The 22821-nt window shown below is 32.2% G+C and overlaps 2 protein-coding genes and 1 pseudogene across 2 annotated transcripts; all 3 read right to left on the bottom strand.

The window, feature by feature from the left end:
* Positions 1–136: 136 nt before the first annotated feature.
* Positions 137–5647, bottom strand: LOC101262642 (protein trichome birefringence-like 23). Its single transcript, XM_004245487.5, has 3 exons — positions 4202–5647; positions 3008–3294; positions 137–1332 (listed from the first exon to the last, which is right to left on the bottom strand). The coding sequence occupies exons 1-3, from the start codon at positions 4440–4442 to the stop codon at positions 556–558; spliced, it is 1305 nt and encodes a 434-aa protein (XP_004245535.1). The 5' UTR covers positions 4443–5647; the 3' UTR covers positions 137–555.
* Positions 5648–6703: 1056 nt separating this feature from the next.
* Positions 6704–8151, bottom strand: LOC101256113 (plant UBX domain-containing protein 7-like; annotated as a pseudogene).
* A 1601-nt stretch (positions 8152–9752) lies between these two features.
* LOC101262940 (protein ENHANCED DISEASE RESISTANCE 4) lies at positions 9753–15782 on the bottom strand. Its single transcript, XM_004245488.5, has 5 exons — positions 15074–15782; positions 11620–13987; positions 11045–11105; positions 10719–10942; positions 9753–10132 (listed from the first exon to the last, which is right to left on the bottom strand). The coding sequence occupies exons 1-5, from the start codon at positions 15189–15191 to the stop codon at positions 10066–10068; spliced, it is 2838 nt and encodes a 945-aa protein (XP_004245536.1). The 5' UTR covers positions 15192–15782; the 3' UTR covers positions 9753–10065.
* Between the last annotated feature and the right edge of the window lie 7039 nt (positions 15783–22821).

The raw sequence follows: 22821 nt of genomic DNA, 5'->3' as shown, positions 1-22821 counted from the left end.
AAATAATTTTTCAGAATTTATGACCAAACGCCAGCCGTAAACGCTCCCTTATAATTTTTTTCTACCCCATAAAACGATTTAACATAGTACATGCTACCCCAACCAACACAAGCACGAGTAATTCTGGTCACCAAGATTTGAACTAATAGAAAGAAATCATCTTATTATAAGTACAAAGTGTACATACAACACAATCTAGTGAGTTGTGAGTTGTGACTGACCAACATCAAATTTTCATTTGATTCAGAACTCTAAATAAATATTTCCAAATCCCAAAAGATAGAAAAAAGAATTCCCACTACAGATTCCTGGAAAATCATGTATATGAGAATCAGGTAATAACATTGCAATCAAGATGAACTTCCCTACTGAAAAAATCTATATATTGCCAAACTGATGCATCAACCGTGGAATGTAGTCGCGAGGAGCACCTGTTATGTGCCTTAAATCTCTGTAGTATTCACATCACAGATTAGAGATAAACAAGCAATGTTCATCCCTGTTAGCTAGCCTTGAATTTTCTCAAGAAAACAACTTGCATTTCACAAGTTCATCTCATTGACCATTTAACACCATCTCCATTAGCATATCGTTCCAAGCGTCTATAGGTCCAGGCAAACACCAATGCAAGCAGTCATTGATGACTTTTGCATTCTTATCTTTTGCAAATGGATGAAAATGCCTGTATGGACCTGGATGCCCATCGGGCCTCATTAATGAAAGGCTAGTTACATCGAAAAGTTTTAGATTCAAACCCTTTTCAGAAGCTTTAGCTGTAGCCTTTCCGATTTCCTCCAACTCGATTTCATGTAGAATTTTGTTGACCTCACTCAAAGTGAAATTACCTTCCTTCACTGGTTTTGTTCTTTTACAACTTCCTCCGCTAAACCACTCACCATTTTCGAAATGGTCTGGTGTCGCGGTCCTGAAAAAGATCATGCCTTTGTGATTTGATGAGAGGATGTAGTTGAAAACATTACCAAGAACTTTACGGTACGCAAAGTTGAAACCAAGCTCAGTAAAGTTCTTTTTGGGACAGTAGTGACAGCCCAGTACAGTATCGTTTTCATAGTAGATTGCAGTTTTGACATACCACTCACCACTAGCAAATATCATATAGTCAAAATCCTTAAACTGATCTGTCCAACTAGTATCAAGTTTGTCGATATGAAGTTCAATCTCAGATGTGGAAACTCCATTGTAGTCTTCAAATATATCCGCCTTCGCCAGAAAGGGGGACCAAATTACTGAAACGGTGAAGTTGTACGAGGGGAATAACCATCTCCTGGATCGGTACTCCTTATCATGGTATACTTCAACAGCTTCGTCTACCTGAAATAGCATCATTTAACAATCAACAAGCTGACTCAAGAAGAAACCTATAGCTACAGATTTTTTTTTAAAAAAAACAATACCACAAACATACAGTTAGAAGAGCGATCAGTTCACAAAATCAGAACTTTCAAATAGTAGCATAAAATCCCGCTGTGGATTATACAAGAAACTACAAAACACAGATGACTAGTATCTCATAATCACTCAGTGTCTAGCAACAATTGAGTGATTATACCCTACAAATCACTTCTTTGCTTCAAAATCTTCTTTTTTTGAGCCGAGGTCTATTGGAAACAGCCTCTGCGCTCCACAAAGAAAAGGATAGGATCAAGGTACATCCTACCCTACCCATACCCCACTTGTGAGACTACACAACGTATATTGTTGTTGACTAGAAACATTTGCAAGCAATTAATAGGCTCACTGGTTGGTCAGCATGAGTGAACCATCCATTACAGCCGAAAGCCGCATCCAAGATTGAAAAGTTAATAGATACCTCAGTTATATATAACAGTATAGTTTCTGTACTAAATGCAAGCAATTAATAGGCTCACTGGTTGGTCAGCAAGAGTGAACCATCCATTACGGCCGAAAGTCGCATCCAAGGTTGAAAAGTTAATAGATACCTTAGTTATATATAACGGTATAGTTTCTATGCTAAACTGACTATTTTATTTATCAAATATTCATACAAGCAGTCTGATCTTCTGAAAAATCCAAGATCATACTAACATCTTACACTTTACACAGGAGGCTCCTTACTTCATCTACTCTAATATAAGGTCTTAAGTAAGTGTCTGCTGAAACCTACTACCATGAAACCAGTTGGCTTTTGGTCCCCCAAGTAAAGCTAACCAAACTTGATAGCTCAATAATTAACTGGTTATTAAATATTTCCTAGCAGAGACCAAAATGGTAGGAAGCAAGAACAAACATGAACATCAAGGAAGATTTTAAGGCTTCAACTAAAAATTAAGTTGAAAAAACCCAGCAAATATCTCTCATAAAGTACGGTGACTGTTCTTACTGAGGGAAATACTCCGACAATATTATAATGATGATATAAAATATTGAACAGATAACACTCACACTATCTCCCAGTAACAGTTTCCATGCAATATAAAGTTACACACTTGCACTTTAATGTTTGAAACACCTAATTTAATGAGATTCAAAACAAATACTACATCCATTCCAAATTGACCGAATTTTCTTCTTGGGCTGCCCCAAATGCTGCCCACTTTTTTTTTAAAAAAAATAGAAAGCTCAGATGCAATTTTTTTATTTTTATAGAAAGCTGTATCCGTTCATTTTTACTTCTGGACAAACTTTTCTCCACCACATTCTCCAACAACAGAAGTTGGACGGTTCGTTTTCGGTGGCACGGAGAGAACATAATTGAGCATACCAAACTTGGGGATGGAACCTCATAATCCCCATTTCATTTATTGCACCACTTGGATATTCAAAAATGTCCTACACAAAAATTTAAGCACTCACTTATTCAAGACAAGCGAGCAGAATGTATATGCCTTGAAGGAAAAAGATAACCCAAGCAATAACGATCGAAAAAATCATTTTGTTACTTGATCAATGCTAAATTATGGTGGAAACATGGCAAAAGAACAACCAAAACTTACACAAACAATTGACAATGATTGTAACTTGTTACCTTTGAGAGTACGCAAAGAAATGATTGGACATGGTTCCTTGATATTGAATCACCAATTAATGCCCATGTTTTATTTCTCATAAATTGAAGAAACTTAAGTGGATTGAACCGAGGTAACTTGCAATTTCGTGGATTCCACCTCCAGTAAAGATAACCATTATCCGGTCGGCCATTCTTCATACAATTCTGATGGTCTTCAATAAATTTGCATGTCTCATCCGTGTAAACAGGACCATCTGGATCAGGAATCCAATCTCCAATGAAAAGATTACACGTACCTGCTTGTTCTATAGCACAGCCAAGGAAACAAGCGGCACCATGTGACGACAGAGAACTTGATATTCCAAATTAAGACGTATGATAAAGGGAAAACAACTAAAGAATCAGCCAACAAATCTATAACCTACTATGACGTGGTGCAAGCTACACGAATCAAACAAAGTGTATTATTATGTACCCTGTCAACTTCAACACTTGTAACAATTTCAATCATTTCAAGCTCCCCAACAGGAAACCATCCAGGCTCCATACCAAATGAAATACAAAACCAATACTAAGGCATCCATTAGTTGCACGTTTTTACTTACTCGGTCACAAACAAATTAAAGCTAATAAAACTGCACTCCTAAGAACCAGAACCACTAAATACATCAACAACACACCCACTATAATCCCAAAAGTGGGGCTAGGGAAGGTGGTGTCAACGCAATCTTGGGAAAGTAAAGAAACCATTTCTTGGCTAGACCCTCAGCTCAAGTAAAGCATATCCAAAAATACAGCATGTAAACCCAACAAGTAGTATACAACACATACTTAAACAAATGGAGAAGATAACAGTAGCAATAACAAATAACACAATAACCAAAGCCAAGGAGACACTAAAATCAAGGACAAGATAATCCAGAAACCACTAAAAGGATGGGTGGAAAAACAGAGGCTCCATGATCATAGCTCAATAAATACACAATACACTGCACACGCTACTCATTTGTACAATGGATATAAAAAATATAAACATAAAAATTATAGCTATAACAGATCCAAAAGTACATAAATTATCACATTTCTCAATCATGCAACTCTTCTTCCTTAAGAACAACAAATGATCATTAAGCAATTACCTTCCCTAATCACATTCAAATACATTACATACTCTAAACTACAAATCCAAGAACTGGGAAAAACCTCAAATACCTTCAGGACCAATCTGATCTGCAACTTCAGGCAAACTGAAAGAAACAGGAGGCGGTGAAAATAGAGTTTTTTGAACAAAAGGGGTTTCTTGAACTTCAGAAATCACATCAGATCTTGAAAATAAAAGCCTAAAAGCAAGACCCACAAGAAGAATCGAAAAACCCAACTTCAAAACAAAGTGATTTTGCTTGTAAACAGATTTCCACCAAGATTTCCAATGAAATAACATTTTTTTCAGCATACCCACTTCTTCTTTAGCTCTTCTCTATCAGTATAGCCAAAGATCTTCAATGAAAATTCATAAAAATGTAATCTTTAGCTAAAGATTTCAAAAGGGTATCAACCTTTTAAGTGAAAAACAGGTATTGGTGATTATACAGTATTAAATACAAGTTGAAGGAACCGACAAATCTTGAGTGTATGGAGTGACAAGTAGCAGATTACAAAAGCACATGATGAAGAAATGTTAAACAATTGAATTTTGGTTTGGAGTTAACATTCACACATACAGAAGAAACAAGAGAATATTTAATGTGTTCCTTATCACCAATTTTTATCTTTATTTTTTGTATACATATATTCTAGATCTAAAACAGATATAAAAATTATAAAAAGTTATTCCCAAAAAAGTGTCCAAGCCATACTTGGTAATGTCGAGAATAATATTAGTTCAGTAGGTTGGCTGTTTTATCATTTTCGATTATATTATTAATTAATTTTTATTTTTTTTGAGTTACGTTATCCTCGAGTTTCATTATTTTTTATATTTCTTTTAAAAAGAAAAACTTGTTACAATATCATATTATGAATTTTAAGAATTAAATTTTTAATTTAACCTTTAAAACTGATTCACATTATATAAGTATTTCTTATATGACCATCTATGCGCGACCCTTTACAGCTAAATTCATAAGAAAACAAATACATAAAATAATGATTTTTATGACCAATTAAAATTGCCTTGTCGGATGTATAATTGCCTCGAGATGCCTAATAATATATGCATTATTGAATATTTTTAATAACAAGAAGAAAAATTTTATATAAAAGAATTTTAATTGAATTTGAATTAGGTAGGGTATCCATTCCAATCTTATTGTAATCTTATTTAATACTCGTTAGTCTCAAATAAATTAGATCAATTATATTAAAAAATCTTTTTAATTCAACTTTAATTAATATCATCATATATAATAAAAATAACTTATATATATAATTGTTATTAATAATAATAATGTAGAAGTTCTCTGTCAAATTTAAAATTTATTCTTGATTAATTAAAATTACAACATATCGTTACATAATTAAAAAAAGTCAAATTATAAAACCAACGAAAATAAGCTCATAACAATGAATTTATATCTAGATAAAACGAAACAATTTAGATACTAAAAACATTTTCATTTTTAATTCTAAAGTTACCAATTCAAGTACAAAAAATAAAAATAAAAATAAGAGAAAATAAGTATATATTTGCATCCTATTGAAAATGTTGCTCACAAATGAGTCAGACATCAACTAGAAAAATCAAAAAGAATATTTGCATTTAATGATGTGCCAATTTGGGTGATTGGTTCTGTTTTCTTCAATATGAAGGCTCAAAAATATGGGGTTACATTATTATCATTGACAGATATACTTTTTTGTCTTTTATATAATATATATATATATAGTTTTAAGCCCCTTACCTAATGTGGTGGTATAATTGTTTAGTTGATACATTATTTTACCAATTAAAGAAAATAATATTGAGTATAGTGCTTATTTTTGGCATGTTGCAAATTTTGTACATTAACAAACTATTATTAAATTTTACTATAACAATCCAGTGAAAATAGCTAATTAACGAAGAAAAAAAAACCATGTCTCACGTACAAGTTTCAAGTTAGCAATGAGCTTTTATTCTTAATTTAAATGATTTTCTATCTAATTATATTTTATCAATTCTGAAAGAGTGAAAAAGAAGATCGCAATAGTAATAAATATTGATATTATGTATATTGCAATAGTAGTTTTTTTTTATCACGTGATACTTTTTAACATTAAGAACATCATAATGTTTTATCAGTCACTTCTCATGTTGAACGTGGAATCTGAATCTAACCTTGTAATTGAGGTTGTTGAGCCAACAAAAGTGGAGAAAGAGAACTCTTTTTATCGCCCTCAAATCACGACTTAATATAAATTCTTGTCGTCCTTTTTGAGCAAGCGTAACTAGTGATATGAAATAGCCCTTCTTTAGCTTAGAGCCCGAAAAAGCAATATTCGATCTACATACGCCATAAGAGGAATAATATAGTAGTCTTGCACTTTTGAAATGTTCAATTTGATTCTATAGTAGGTTCTTTTGGTTATATAGTATAATACATGTATATTTGTTTCTATTTTCAAGTAGGATCAAAATAAATAAAATATAAGCTCCTATCATCTTTTATTATTTGTAGTAAGTTTGTTCTATCATCGTAAAAACAATAATAATATAAAGAAAGAAATAAAAATATATTATATTCGGAAAAAAAACCCTGTTAATTCAATCACTTCAGAAAAAAAAAGTTATAACACATGCTATTATAACTTCAATTTTCTACGTGTAAAAATAAAAATCAAAATCAAAATCTATGCCATTACAAGTGCAATAATAGAATTGTCTAAACCCGACTCCTCAAAAGTCAAGTTACTATCATAATTCCAAAAGTTAGTTGGCCCTGGCATTGCTTGTCTAAATCGAAACGCCCTTGTTTTTGCTTCTTCAAATTGAGTTGAACAAAAAGACCATAACAACTTAATCGGATCAGTTTTCATGAAATTCCTCTGAATTCTACGTCCATCAGGTAGACGAATCGCGATTCTACACACCAAATTCTTGTCACAGATCAAACTGCCATTTGGTTCTTCCGGTAGTGGAAGATAAATCAACAACTCACGATCATTTCCTTCGGTTCATGATTAGTATCACTACTTTCTTCAGTTCTATCGCGATGAGTTAATCTTTCCAATTGATTTCTGATTAGATCTGAGTGATACTCCGAAGGAGTACGATCAATAAAAGTCATAACATCTGCAAGCAACCTCTCAGGCTGAACCATACCGTTCCAGGAGCGCATTTTTTGACCTGTTATAGGATCAATCACTAATATAACTGGCCTGGAATCTAATTTGTAGTAAGTACAAACTTTTCGTCCTTCCTCTGTATGATCTCCCTCTTGCCAAAACACGAAGTTGTTTTCGATCATCTTAGCAACGATATCATTAGCCCAGGTATCTCGATTAAGCGTTTCTGAGGCGAATTCACCCCTGCATTGCACATTAACTAAAAGCCATTGGTTCCGCTTAGCGCCAGCTTCTTTTGCGTGATCAAATGGTCCGTTGTATAAAAATTCATAAGGAGGACGAAACAGATCAGAAAGGGCATTATTGGAATATGAGTCAAAAGTAGAAGACGAAATTTGATCTCTCTCATCTTCGTATAGTCCTGAAGTTTCACCGTAAAAAACTTCCCGTCTTACCGGTGATGGCAAATGTACATCGTCGTCGTCGTCTTCCCATTCCCGGAGTGTTGGAGTATTTTCGATTAATGGCGAATAATTGAACGATTCTGCTGCTGCTGTTGCTCCATTGTTGTTTCCGGAGAAAAAACGTTGAATTGCTTCCTCCAGATTCCAGTTTGTTGCTTGAAGAAATTCCCGGGCAGTATCGACGGTTTGATCGACGGCGATATCAAGGAAGGAAGAAATTAGCATGTCCATGGCTTTGATCTCGTACTGAAATTACGCTGAATACGTTATTATTAGTTGTTACTGTAATCAGGTATGATAGAGAATGAAGAGTAGCATATGTATATATTTATTATAGTTTTTAACACAGATTAATTAGAACTAGGAAAAAACATAGTTAGATTTAATTAGGAAATATTATTTTTATTTATGGTAAACTAAAGAAACGTAACAAATATAAAATCCGTCTCCTAGACAATTTAGATTTATTAATTATATTTATTTTTATTACTATTATTAAAAATATGAACTTTCCAAGTTTATTTTCTATATTCAATTAATTGTTTTTTATATTTATATTGAAAACAAACACGTTTTCATGTCGAGATTGTGATTTTTTTCAAAAGATAGTGATTTTTCTAAAAGATTGTGACTTTTTTCGAAGGGTAGTGACTTTTTCAAAAAATTGTGATTTTTTTTGATGAATTGTGACATTTTCAAAAGATTATAACTTTTACGAAGAGTTGTAATTTAACCAAAGATTTATAACTTTCTCGGTGAGTTATGATCTTTAAGAAAGATTTTGACTTTGTACGATTGTAACTAATGATAAGGCATAATTAACGCATTTTCATATTAGTAAAATTTCAGAAAAAGGTAAATTACTGTATAATAATAATGTTGACATAGTTTAACACGTTTCTCTTATTGATTTAATGGAAAAGGGTTAAAATTGTCTCATAGACTATAGTTAAAATTGTCTCTGAACTATGTGAAATAGACTACTTATACCCTTCGTTGCATCTTGGGATAAAAAATGTTTATCCTTAAAGACCACATATACCCTCAAGAGTTAACACCCCATATTTTTATTGACTTGGAAAGCCTCGTGGACTGATCCTTCCACCTAAGCATTGCCAACAAGGATTCACTACAAAAGAACTAGTCCTTTTAGCGGCGACCATAGTCACCCACAAAAATCCAAAAAATCGTCACTTAAAGCTTTAACATTAAATTGTAATTTTGTGTTTTTTTCTTGATTGTTTTTAAAAAGCAAAAATGATATTAAGTAGGAGTTTGAAGACACTATATGTTTTATTTTTATGATATATGTAAATGTATAAAATGTACAATGATGCATTATATAGTAGGAAATGTGAATCGAGAAATAATTTTCATAATTTTTCGTAATAATATTGGGTGTTTTTAATATTGATATTGCAGGTTATTTATTTTAAAAAATTAGGTTGCTATCGAAAATTAATTATCATATTTTTTTGTAAAAAAAAATAAGTTATTAGTAGCGAGTGATTGTTTGAGCTTTAGTCGTCACTAAAAATCACTCATAACCTTTAGTGACAATATTTTGGAATTTGGTGGCAATTTTGTCGCCACTAAAGGTCAAATTCTTTTGTAATGAATCTTAGTTGGCAACGGTTAGGTGGAGGGATTAGTCCCATGTGGCATGCCACGTCACTAAAATATTGGGATATTAACTCTTGAGGGTATTCATGGTCTCCTAGGATAACAGCGAGGTATTTTTTATCATAAAATGTAATTGAGGGTATAAGTGATCTATTTCGCTTAATTTAGGGGCAATTTTAACCTTTTTTCGTTGATTTAATTAAATAAATAAACGTTTTAGCTTATGTTGTTTAGACTCTTTGAAGATGTTGCAGCACATATGCTTCAAAAAAATACACTGTTTTTGAAAGATCAACACCACGTCATCTAACATTGTGATTTTTGAAGCATTCGGGCAACCTAGGGTGGAAAGAACTTTCAAGAAATTAGTTTATATATGATCAGTAAAGAGTAAATATGCAGATTGAAGTTACTTAAACAATAAACAAAAAAATATATTTGAGCAACAAAATCCACAATTTTCTCTTTGATGTTGTTCCATCAAGAAGTTTGTAAACATTCTACTTTTATATATAACACAAACCAGAGGTGAACAGTGTGTGATCCAATTGGTGAAAGGCTACATTAAAAAAGAAAAATAAATAAATAACTAAATGATCTAAGTTTTGTCATCAAATAAGATTACCTTCTTTTTTACAAAATTTCTGCAGATTTTAGCTTACACAGACTTCATATCTGATTTACCTTCAGGTTAACATACCAAAGAAGAAACTGAAGTGCCTTCAACTAACATAGTTGCTCTGCAATTGCTTTTGGGACTTTCATGCCGAATCCATGCTTTACTCTTTCAACCCTGTTAGCGATAACAAACACCAGTGAAACGTCAGATTAGGTAGTAAGAAAAACATCCCATTGAAATTATACAATTTCCTCGTTGAAAGATAACATGCAAACAGATTATAATCCAGCTTTTTTTTTCTTCGCAGGTGGTAGAGTGTCGGTAAATGGAATATTTACATCCCGGAATCTCAGGAGTTCAGATGGTGATATATCAGTTCAAAAATAATTCATAAACATACATGTAAACGTGACCTCAACTGAGAAGTAAGCACTCCAACTTTGAGTCTGTACATCTAGAACACCTCAACTCGTCATCATTGTGTCAATTGAACACTCCAACGAGACATAGTGAATGAACGAGTTGGAGTGTTTAGTTGTCAGTTGAGCGCACTTTTGTCAGCTGAGGCCAAGTATTAGTGTTTGTTTATGTATTATCCCTTATTTTAATCCACCTAAATCTATTAGTGTTCCTGACTTCCTCTAATGTTACATGCATAAATTCATATCCTTAGCTTCAGAAATTCATAGCTTTGTTCTAAAGAGGTTGTGTCTTCAGAAAAAAATGTGAACTTCAGCTTTAAATTGAATAGGAAACTCACGTTGGGGCAAGTTTGCCAAGGCCGTCAAGTTCTTCACCAGTGTGTTCATCAATAACACTTCCTGAAATCTCAACGAAATAAGACTTATTTTTCGTTACAGGGAGACCTCTGCTTGCAAGAAGATCTAAATCTTTCTGATGGAGCTCACGTCCATTCACGTAGATCCCTGTGTTCCCAGCAGCACAATCTTTTGCGATTGGATAATTAAATTCTTCAATATTTGGCTGCAAGCAAATTATAATACTTCATCAATTTGGTAATCCACCAAAATTCTTCCAAGAGACATGTTATATATATCAGACAGTATTGAATGATTTGAAACATACCAGAATGACGCCAAGGCAGGGATGGCCCATCACTCCCCAAAAGCCAGCACGGTAGTCATACCTGGTTCATCATTTAAACAAAGTTCGAAGTCAAATTTCAGATAATTTAAGGCTGTCATCATGTTAGAAAAGCAAAATGGCGTCCACAAGAAAGCATCACAACGTAAATTTCGCCACAAGGACGAAGTGAACAGAATGAGTTTCTTCTCAGCAGTTACTAGCATCAAGGTTCATGAGAAAGCAAACAAGAGAAGGCTGAACTAATATGCATTTTTTAAGCTACTATATCACATACTACCTCCGTTTCAATTTGTTTGTCTAGTTTTGACTTGACACGAAGTATAAGAAAATAAAAAAGATTTTTGTATGTTGTGGTCTTAGGCAAAAGATATGTAGAATGTACCAAAATGTCTTTTAACTTTGTGGTCTTAAACATGTCATATGGAAAGTTGGAATTAAAGAGCTGCCAAAAAAGGAAAGAGACATTCTTTTTCAAATGGACTAAAAAGGAAAGTAAGACAAAAAATGAAATGGAGGAAGTAATATCATTTGTCTTCTCAATCAGATGTACTTACCAGTAATCTCCTGGCTGAATGGACCCAGCTAATTTCTCCGCCTTCCTAACAACACGATCTGGTATCGCTCTGCCATTAACAAATACATTTGATCTTCCATTCTCTGAACTTTGATGAGATCTTGATAATTCTCCAAGGCTCCTTTTTATAAAGCCCATGAAGGACTGACCTCCTTTATAGCTTTTTGATAAATTTTCCTCTTTACTTGATTGATTTGATTCCACAGATACACCACTATGTACAAATTCATTCGTCGAGACATCCATTTCCACTGCCATCGACACATCTTTAATGGAATTCTGCCTAGAGGTACTTCTATCAAGTATGGTCCTTTCTTGATCAGTGTGTTCCTTCATGTCCTCCTTCCTGATTTTTTCTACATCTTTGGGAGAAATACTATAAGCATGGTCATTTTGAGAAGAATCTAGGAGCGGTATAGGATCATCTTCTAGGGGAATTTCAGCACGGTGAGCAAGATCATGTCTAAGAATCACACGCTCTGGGCTTAATTCATCTTCAGAATGACTAGATGGCGAGGAAAGAGCACTGTACCTCTTCTCGAGCTCAGTGGAATTTGATTTCTGACTCCTGGAAGGTGACTCTAGCTTAGTATCAGCGAAATCGTAGTTAGAATTATCATAATCATCAGACCACGGACTCATCTCATCATTCATCAAACAACCATTAGCATTTTGAAGATTCTCATTTGGCACATTGCTGGTACCAGGAGCAAACTCAGCAGACAGTTGTTTCACTTGTGAAGAAAAGGAAACACCCGACTCTTTACTACCAAGTTCAAATAGAATTATCGCCGAACAGGATCCACATCTCATTCTCTTCTCACTCTTTCCTGTTATCATTAATTTCTTAGGAATCTTCAGCAGCTCAAAGCAGCCACAGCACGCAATGAAAGGGGCACCACCTGCTATAGGTTGATATACACGTCCAACTCTATGAGCAACAACCACTTTTCTAGGATAACCCCGATAACCAAGACCACCATTTTCTGACTCCAGGTCACTAGAACTTCTTGTAAGTCGCCGCCCTTCATGATAATTCTTATTAAGGGCAGAGGAGCCTTCAGATGTATAACCCCCTGGACCATAACCCACAGAGTTCATGTGGTGATGTAGAATGGGATTAGCAGCCCCATTTCGTGATCTTCGGCTGACAAAACCAGATGGTTGAATCACTGGAGGAATTTGATAATTTTGGTTCAAGCAATGTGAACAAGAGCATGCAGATTGGTGGAAAAGGGTTTCATGTGGATGTGGTATGAAGAAGTTATCGTTGTGATGCCCAGGATAATGTTCAGGATATGTTGGGGGGAAATGCTGATACGGCATCTGATGGGGAGGCTTTCCGTGCATTTGCTGGCGATATTGCATTCCATATCCAAGAAATTCATGTGAAAAGCTGTCTGAAGGATAAGAGTCTGGCATCATTGAACCATGTGCACCCTTATAAGGAACATTCCCTTGATGTCCATACGTGTATGGACGCTCTCGAACATTCTTAGATGGACCTAGGGGATGTCTGTTAGCACCATAAGACCCCTGGTTATGCACATCATACCTGCTAGAAGGATCAATGGATGTTGAAGCCATCCTTCCATCAACAGGAACCCTATCCTTAGGTTTCTCAGAAACATCACAAGTTCGGCTAAGTTGGTCCTTTAATTCATTAATCTTCCTTAAAAGCTCTGCTCTATTGCTCTCCAAGCCTGCGACTCCAGCTACCCTGTCCAAACCACCATTGTACCTCCTATGGTTAACAGAGCCATAGTAAGAACCCATGTCATTATCTAAAGGCCCTTCCTTAGGATATGGAGAAGCGCTGAACTTTCCTTGCATTGTTGCATTTGCACCATTTGCATAAGATCTTTCCATGTACCGACTGTCCATAGGTGGTGCTGAACCTAGTGACGAAGGCCTTACCGTCTTAAGCTCATTTCTAACACTGAGACCGACAGATTCAACAGTATTAATCTTTCCCCAACAATTGTCCATCCCGGCACTACTATCCCTCTTGCCTTTAGAAGTACTACATTCATCATAATCATAATAATTCTCTCCTCTAAACCTATCTACCCTCGAACTAATTAAACTTGGTTTACCCTCTCTGGCTTTATCAAGATCATCCGGAACTTCCTTATCATCGGATCCTGAAATGACTTGACGACGTGATACCATTCTTCCATTTTGACTTCTCCCTTCTGTCCTACCTTGTTGAAACTCATTGTGTTCCTCATCAAAATCAGAAACAGTATCTACATTCATAGCAACATCGCCTCTATCAGGAACTGCTCTAATCTTTTCACCATCTGATACCTCAGACAAGCCATCGTTCAAAATCCCCTTATTTTTCGCTGCACCATCATAATAACAAGCAAAAACATGGCTTTAGAATCTTAAAAACAAGACTCAGTTCTAAACTTATACTACCATCTATACGAAATATTACAAAAGTTCTGCTGTCCTGAACCTGGGAATATCAAAGAAACAATTGCACAGGGAGAAAGTATTCAATAGCTATGTGAAATCCCTCATCTAAAAGCTTGAACCGTTAGAAATGGCACCTTTTTATTTGCTCATCTTCAATTCGGCCCCTCACATGGGCGCCTGGGTTTTTTCTTAGAACTAGCTAGCAAGTTGAAATATTGTATTTGGTAAATTAGTGAAAGACTTAGAACTAAATGATGATATGAAATGAGCTTAAAGGAAGAAGTAAGGATTCATATAACTGATCTTGTTCGGGATTAAGTCATAGCTGTCAGGATTCATGTTGCAGTAGTGAAGGTGAGACTTAGAACATAAGATCTTTCGTCTGCTCTAACTATGCCTCAGTCCCACACAAGTCGGTGTAGGCTATATGAAAGTCTAACCCATATCATCATCCACTTAAACATCCATTACCAAAGCTAGAATACCGGATGGGGTTGTAAAATTACATTGTATTCCCTTTGTTTCAATTTGTTTGTCTTACTTTCCTTTTTAGTCTCTTTCAAAAAAAAACGTCTCTTTCCTTTCCTTTTCTAACAACTCTTCAATTCAAACTTTCAACATGACATGATTAAGAACACAAGATTAATAAACATTTCGGTACATTTTACATATCTTTAGTTTCCAACGGCCTATTAGAGTTTCTCTACCTTCAAGGTAAGGTTAAGATTTGCTTACACTCTACCCTCCTCCATCCCACTTTGTGCAACTATATTGGGTATGTTGTTGTTATTTATCTTTAGTTTTTTCTTAAACTTCGTGTTATATACACGATCAAGATAACCATTTACGTATATATAGTTAGGTGTCAAATCTTCTTCGACTACCCATGAAAATCCTGACTACGCCACTGCAGACGTCATTACTAAATTCCACTCACATAATTTAAACTTTACTTGGTTCAACATAAGGTATAGAGGAGTAAAGTAATAGACTAATAGAGAGAATATTACCTCTAAGAACAGTACCACAACCACCACACTGGTAAACAGAAAAGTCATGAAGCTCAGGTAGAAGATTTCCACACTTGGGACAACGAACCAATCGAACATTTGAAGAACTTTCCGCCATTTTCAAGTTTATCTAACAGAAAAACAAACCCCAAATACCAATTCAAAGAGCAAAATCAAGTCTTGAACTTGAAAACTTAAGCAGAAATAGCAAAAAGACAACAACTTTATAACATACAAGAAAAAACAACAGAAAATTCCCAGATCATAACTCAATGCAAATACCAAAATGGGTTCTTGAACTTGACAAATTTAAGGGAAAATAATGCAAAGAAGACAACTTTATTACTATTACACACCAAATACAGACACCAAAGTGAAAAAAGAAAACACCCAAATGAAAAAAATGGGTTCTTGGACTAAACCAAAATAAGTAAAAATAACAAAGATGATAACTTTAACACTTTAGAGGTACAAAAGAAACACAACAAAAGAAAAAGTGTGAAATAAACTTCACAATACAGAAGTAAAAAAGCAAAAAAAAAGCTAACAGATTCTTGTTTCTTAAAAAAAAAAAAAAAAAAAAGTTGCAGAATTTGATTTTCCCAAGAAAGAGAAAAGGGAAGGTTTGGATTTGGAGGGAGAGAGAATAAATGGTGACCCGTTTCTCGACAATTTCTTACTTTTTTTCAGATTATATTATAAAGTTTATAGAGTCATAATAAATAACTATAACATTCAAATAAACAAGGGGGACCATACTTACAAAAATAAAAATGATGTCGTTTTATTTGGTAAAATCTGTTAAACGACACTATCTTTGTTACTTTATTTAGTTATAAGGTGTGGTTGATAAATCGTTTTCGATAATAAAAGTTGCTTTGACGAAGCCAAAGAGAGAGCGATGGAGGCTTGCTAGCTGTTTGTTTGTGGATCTTTTTTTAGTCAAAAGTAGTTTTGATTGTGGCTTCTTCTTCACGGACTTGGTGCTCGCTTTTTTTGTCTTTTTTTATCAAATAGTCGGAATTTATATCGATTTTGATTAAATTTGAAGTTTGGTTAAATTTTTTATAAAATTGTATGTTGTACCTTTTAAATATATTAGTCTTGTATTTTTTATTCTTTATCAATCGAATGTTTATCTAATGTAGTATATGTTTTTTTAGAAATTCAAATTATGTTCGATCGTGTTTTTCGAAATATTATTCTATGAAAATATAAGTTTTATAACCGTGAATTAATTTTTCGATTCGTTTCAGTCTTACTTTGCTTTTTAATATGTTCAAATAGAACTTCTCTTTTTTTTTTCTCGTAACAACTCTTTAATTTTAATTTTTTATGTAATAACTTATATGTTTAAAACTACACATTTTGATATAGTGTATGTATCTTTAGATAAAGATCATAAGATTCATTAAATTACTTTACGATTTTACATTACATGTCAAATCAAAATAAAAATATTTACCACGACGATCATAACTAGATAGTAAAGACCAACATAAAACAAGACCAAAACTCAAAAGTGCAAATGATCGGATTTTTTTTATATGGGAGGTGATGTGCTTTCTGAGATAACTTCATACGCAAAATCAAAATTTAATAATTTAGAATAAGAATGAAAAAATATTTATTAATTTTTTTTTATAGAATGGCAAGTATGTGAATTGGTCTTCACTCCCCTCCATATACTATTTGACAAGATCTTTGTTTTTGCCCTTTAATTTTCTTTTCTTTACTTTACTTTGGTTTCAAAAGTTTACTAGAAACAAATCTTTGTGGATATTAGGATATAGGAAACATTGTTGTCTTTGAAGTACAATGTCCTTTTTTTAATTATTGAGTCTTTGAAATTCACCAATTTTGACAGTTTTTTATTCACGCCAAGTAATAAGATAACTAGGGATTGTTGGTCCACGAAAAAAAATAAAATTGTTACAAGGCATGGTATAAAAAAAAAAAAGGAAAATGTGTATACGATTATAAATTAATAAATTAAATTAATTGCTATAATCACTCTTTGATTTAATTGTGTCCGTTAGCAAATTATTTGTCAGTCACCTCTCTCTCTCAAACTCTCGTTTGCCACTTTCCTCTCTCGCTCCATCTCTCGCTCACTTCCTCTCACTTTTATACAAACACAAGTGTATCCCTCTCTCAGATCTCGCTCGCCACTCTCCCTAATCTCGCTCGCCACCCTCGCCTCTCTCCCTTATACAAACAAAATTGAAATGTACAAGTTGTGTCTTTGTTTGTATGAAGCGAGAGAAAATTGTATATACACATACAAATACATATGCATTTGTCCTACACACTTATAATTATACAATAAAAGTACTCCCCTGCTCAAGTCTCTTTTGCCTTTCTCTCTTTCTCGTTTTATACAAATTCAAATTTATATATAACTTCTCTCTTTCTCGTTTTATACAATTCGATTCAATTGTCTATTCGGTTCCCAAGTCTCTTTTGCCTTTCTCTATTTCTCATTTTATACAAATTCAAATTATATATAATCATCCTATGCTCTTATAACTATACAATTCGTTTTATACAATTCTCTACCAAGCCTCTTTCTCTTTCTCGTTTTATTCAATTTGTTTCAATTGTATATGTATAGTGAATTATATATATATATGTTTGTTATGAAGCGCAACTATACAAACTTTGCTATAACATACATATATATATATATATATATAGATAGATAGATAGATAGATATATATAAAAAAAATATATTCTGTCATTTACTTGTTTTATCTAGATTTTGCTAATTCTAAGTTGCTATTGATTGTTGAATATGGTATAAATTATATTGAAGTTTCAATACAATATTATATCGATATTATTATTCAAAATACTGAAAACACAACCAAATAAAATATTGAATAATATCAAAATTTATACCAACGAATATTTTCATAATTTTGATTACCATATGAGAAGTTAAGCCCTCCCTATCAAAAGGTTCTTAATTTACATATCAATTTTAAACTCTGATTTATTAACCATCTCATGATCTCTCGATGACAAATAAAATCTATTTTATTTGTCTCGTTTGTACCAATCATATAGACTATAGTATTGATATTTGATTTGAATGCAACCCTTAAACAAGAAAAATATAATAACCATGATATAGAAATTGTGCAAAAATTTATCAAATTATATTTGGAATCCTAAAAAATTATTATGTAGAAGAGAAAAATAATTTATTAGGATTTGTAGTATGAAATTACTGGCTCTGTCTACTTTTAATTTTTTGTTGCACATTTAGAAAGTTTTTAAGATTACATTAATTCGATATTTTAAACAAAAACTTTAAATATTCAAAAACTATACCAAAAGTACTATAAATTCCTTTTTTTTTTTGCATATCGAGATGCAAAGATACATCGTAAAATATTAGTTGAGAATATTATCTTTTAACTCTAAAAAGAAAATTATGACAATTAAAAGTGAACGAAAATACTTTTTATTTTTTTAAGTTACTTAAAATTATTTCTGAAACCTTCCTCCTTCCTATTATTTGTCATCCACGATTATTAGTGTTGTGGTTGTTATAAGTGAGAATGACTTTTAAGTTATTGAAAAATCAACTATACTTCTATTAGATTAAATAAATGCATCAAGTTTGAATTATTATTTTAAGATTTGACTTAGTAAAAAATATTCATGTTTAACTAATATTGTGTCGTATTAGGTTTAATAAGAAACACTTTTAATTCTCACTAATTACGTAAATATATGAAAATTCATACCAACCTACGTGCTACCCATAATAATTAAAGAATAATATTCTCCCTCGTAAATGTTTTTTTTTTTATTTTCTTCTCCTTAAGATAACTAATATTCTAGATTTATTTTTTTTTTTTTAACAAAAACACAGTTTTTATAGTTAATATAATATTAGAACTTGATCAATTTGAGTTTCATTAAAAAAAAAATTGATATAAACTGCTCCATAACCAATTTCATTCTTAAAAGTCAAACTCAATACATCTAAATGATGAATAAATCAATGATGGGAAAATAATTAATTTATCACTCAGTCACAGCAATAAACAGTAAATGATTTTTTTCTTTATTTTTAAAAATGACAAAATACTTTTTTACCCTCTTTTAAACTAAAGTAATATATAAAATAGACATACTTTACCTTACGAGTTACAAGATAAAAGAATAAAATATACTAACACTTTATTCCTTTTGAATTTTATTCGTGAGATCATATTATCATCGTAGATCTGATTTGTAGTTTCTAATCTTTTATTTCCCACTAAATAACAAAGGGAAAAAAGATAAATATATCTACAAACTATCGTAAATCGTATGCAAATATCATTCTTCGTACTTTTGGCACATTGGTGAATGGTGCCCTGTCGTCCAAAAACTAGAACATATATACCATTTATACAAACGGACATACTAGTGCCATAATCTTCTACAGGACCAATATTTATTAAAAATTAGATCGATAAGTAAGATTGTGTCACATGTCCTTATTTAGTCATATGCTCTAGTTTTCAAATGGCAGAAACACCAAAATATGATTAAAGACATTTGCATACGATTTAGGATAGTCCAAAATATATTTATCCTTTTTCCAATAAAAAATAATAATATTACTATGAGACACATATTTGTCCAATGTGCACTTGAATAAAGGGCAGTTTCACACTATGTACATTGATCAATATTCAATATAGGCACTTATTTTCTGCAAAGATTCTTTCATATATAAATGTATATATATATATATAGTGATGTGAATTACATGTGACTTGACTCAGAGAATCTTGATCAAACTCATCATCTATCTTCTGACTTTACACTCATCCACTATACATGTCTTGTTACTTTCTCCAAAAAACTTTTAATTTACGTTATAGTTGATACAGGGTGATTATTGGAGCTAGAATACGAGTCACGAGTAAAAATAAATACAGGATTTAAATTTTTATGAATTCAGGAATTAAATGTTTTCGTCATAGTCTTCACCTTTAATTATTGCATGGTGTTTTTTTTCCTCATATTAGCATAATATATGTTTAGCATGACTTCTTTGTTACTATATTTTCATTTCATATAGATTTTGTTATATTTCACTTGAGTCGATAGTTCATCGAAAACGATGTATCTATCTTAATCACATTGTAAGAATTAGGTTGCTTACGCACAAACCCTACCTTGAGAGGATACATTGAAACATCATTGATTTCATTTATTAAGTTTTCATTGTTAGATCTGTCATACTTTTTAAGTTAAGAGTTCATATATATTATTTCATATTTTAATAGACTTTTTACAAATAAATTTATATTTAGCGTCAAAAAAATTGTACTTAAATAATTCTTATTCTATTATGATGCATCCACCGTTGGTTACGGATTTAATCAAATCAATAGCTTATGTTCCAAACTCTAAACCATGAATTTATCAAATGTGTGCAAATTATTTTTAAAAAAAACTCAATAATTTAAAAGAAATAGAATTTTATACTCATTAATTTTAAATTCTAAATCGATTTCTTCTATATATTCTGCTACAAGGTATTAACGTTGAATCATGAACCAATAATGATTTGACATCAATATTTGCAAATTAGATAGTATTTCAATATTTGAAATATCGAAAATTCAAGTAGTCTGACTTTGAAAACTCAAATATAAGTCAACAAAACACAACATATTGACTTGATGTGGGCTGCCCCAATTTGGTTAATTAATTTGGGCTAGCCCAATTTGTTTATATTCATAGTAATTGTACCTGGTACTGATAGTCACTTCTCATTCTACTATTTAAATTATGTCCAATTATTTTAAATAAAGTTGTATATTATTTAGTGCTAGCATATATTAGTAGCAAAAATATATAGATATTTTATAAAGTATAATTGTCAAATTCGACTATAAATTTATATTGTTTGAAGTTTGAAGTTTAAGATATATATATTTGTGACTCGACTGAAGCTCATCATACATAATTTGATTTCCTCTTTTTTCTCCTTATTGCTAGGGGCCGGGCCAAGTGAGTCGAGTAGTCGAGTGGCGTGCCAACCCTACTAATTAAGTGTCAGCACTTAGCTGTATTGTTATTAAGAAGGTAGCTGGCGCCTTTCGAAGCACTTTCTATTTTGAAATAAGATTTTGACAAGTTAAACTTTAGATTAAATTTGAGAGCTTTTACCTCTAACAGTGCTAGCTCTTGTCTATGATTTTTTCGGCCAATGCCTTAGACCCCAATTTTTGGAGGCCTCAAATTTTTATAAATAAATAATAATGTTTAGTTTTTTCATGAAAAAATTTAATTACTTAACCTTCTTAACTCTTCTGCACTCTATTTCTTCAAATCTTTGACACTTAGAATAATATAAAGTCAAAAATAGGAATTAATAACCGAAAATTATTGAACAAAGTAAATTACAAATATTTTTTTATTTTTCATAACTTTTGATATTAAAGTAGGGTATATCAAGTTATTAATTTTTTTGAATCAGATTCTATGATTCTAGATCTTGTATTTATTCAAAATTTATCAACTTATCACTTATATACAACTATATTATCGATTCATATGATAATTGTCTGAATAATGATGTTTTTCAATGTTGAATTTATAAAAATCTTATTTTAAAATACTGATTTTTAAAGATATTTGAAAAAAATATTTATAAAAAATATTAAGTAATAATTTACATCTGACTTGTATACTTTCTAAAGAGTCAGACATGCCCCTGTCCCTGTCTCCAAGTGTGTGATCCACCGATTCACTGAGTGACTTTTTCTTACGTGTTCACGAAATACTCTCCATCTAGGCCTACACAATGGCACCAATGCCCCTATGTCTTAGCTCCCCCCCCCCCCCCCCTCTTCCATTAATTCCCCTGTAGCTATGTTTTCAATATTGGTTACGTTATATAGTTATGAAACTATTTATTTTTAATTAATCAGATATTTTGAGTTTGAATCCTTGAGACTTCAATATAGACTTTAAATATCCACCCTCGTGAATCATGTTTGTATAGAAAAACACTTGATCCGTTGATCCTGTCGACTTCCAACCCAAGCATGCCAGCAAATTGATCAAAAATATTTATATAAAACCTCAATTCATGCAACAACATATAAATACTCAAAAAAAAAATGGATTGGGGTATTAGATTCTTAATTACTAGTAAAAAAATCACAGTTAGTTAATATAGATTCTAATCTAGAATTTTCATTTTATCAAAGTAAAGTAATATAATTTTGTATAAAAAAAGAAGTCAAGTATGCTTACTAAAAGAAGTTGCCAATAAGTTCTTAAGCAATAATAATTGGTATAATAACAACTTATATTATCATGAATCATATGAAACCAAAAAAAAAAAAAAAAATTAAATAATTATTACACCTTGTCATTTTTATTAATTAAATCACCAATAATACTATAACAAAAGATATAAAATCCCCTTTTAAGTTTTCTCACCTTATTTCCATCACTATTAATATTTTCCCCTTCCTTTGAACTATAACATCTTCTCATCTTCACTACGTCTATCTCCGGCTCCGGTGATGAATATCCGGCCTCCGTCACCGGCAAAATCATCGTGTTCCGTTCGATCATATGGACAAGTGAAACTAACTCATATGAATCATATAATGGACTCCCACAATCCCATTTAATAGAAGAAGTTGAAGAAGAAGCTTTGTCAATATTTTCTCCTTTTTGGTTCATTTTTTGTTATTTAAACTCTTGATATCCTTGATAC

The sequence above is a fragment of the Solanum lycopersicum genome, chromosome 8 (assembly GCF_036512215.1).
Source record: "Solanum lycopersicum chromosome 8, SLM_r2.1".
NCBI classification, from domain to species: domain Eukaryota; kingdom Viridiplantae; phylum Streptophyta; class Magnoliopsida; order Solanales; family Solanaceae; genus Solanum; species Solanum lycopersicum.
Note: the sequence above shows the minus strand (reverse complement) of the source record. Positions and strands in the feature narration are given on the sequence as shown.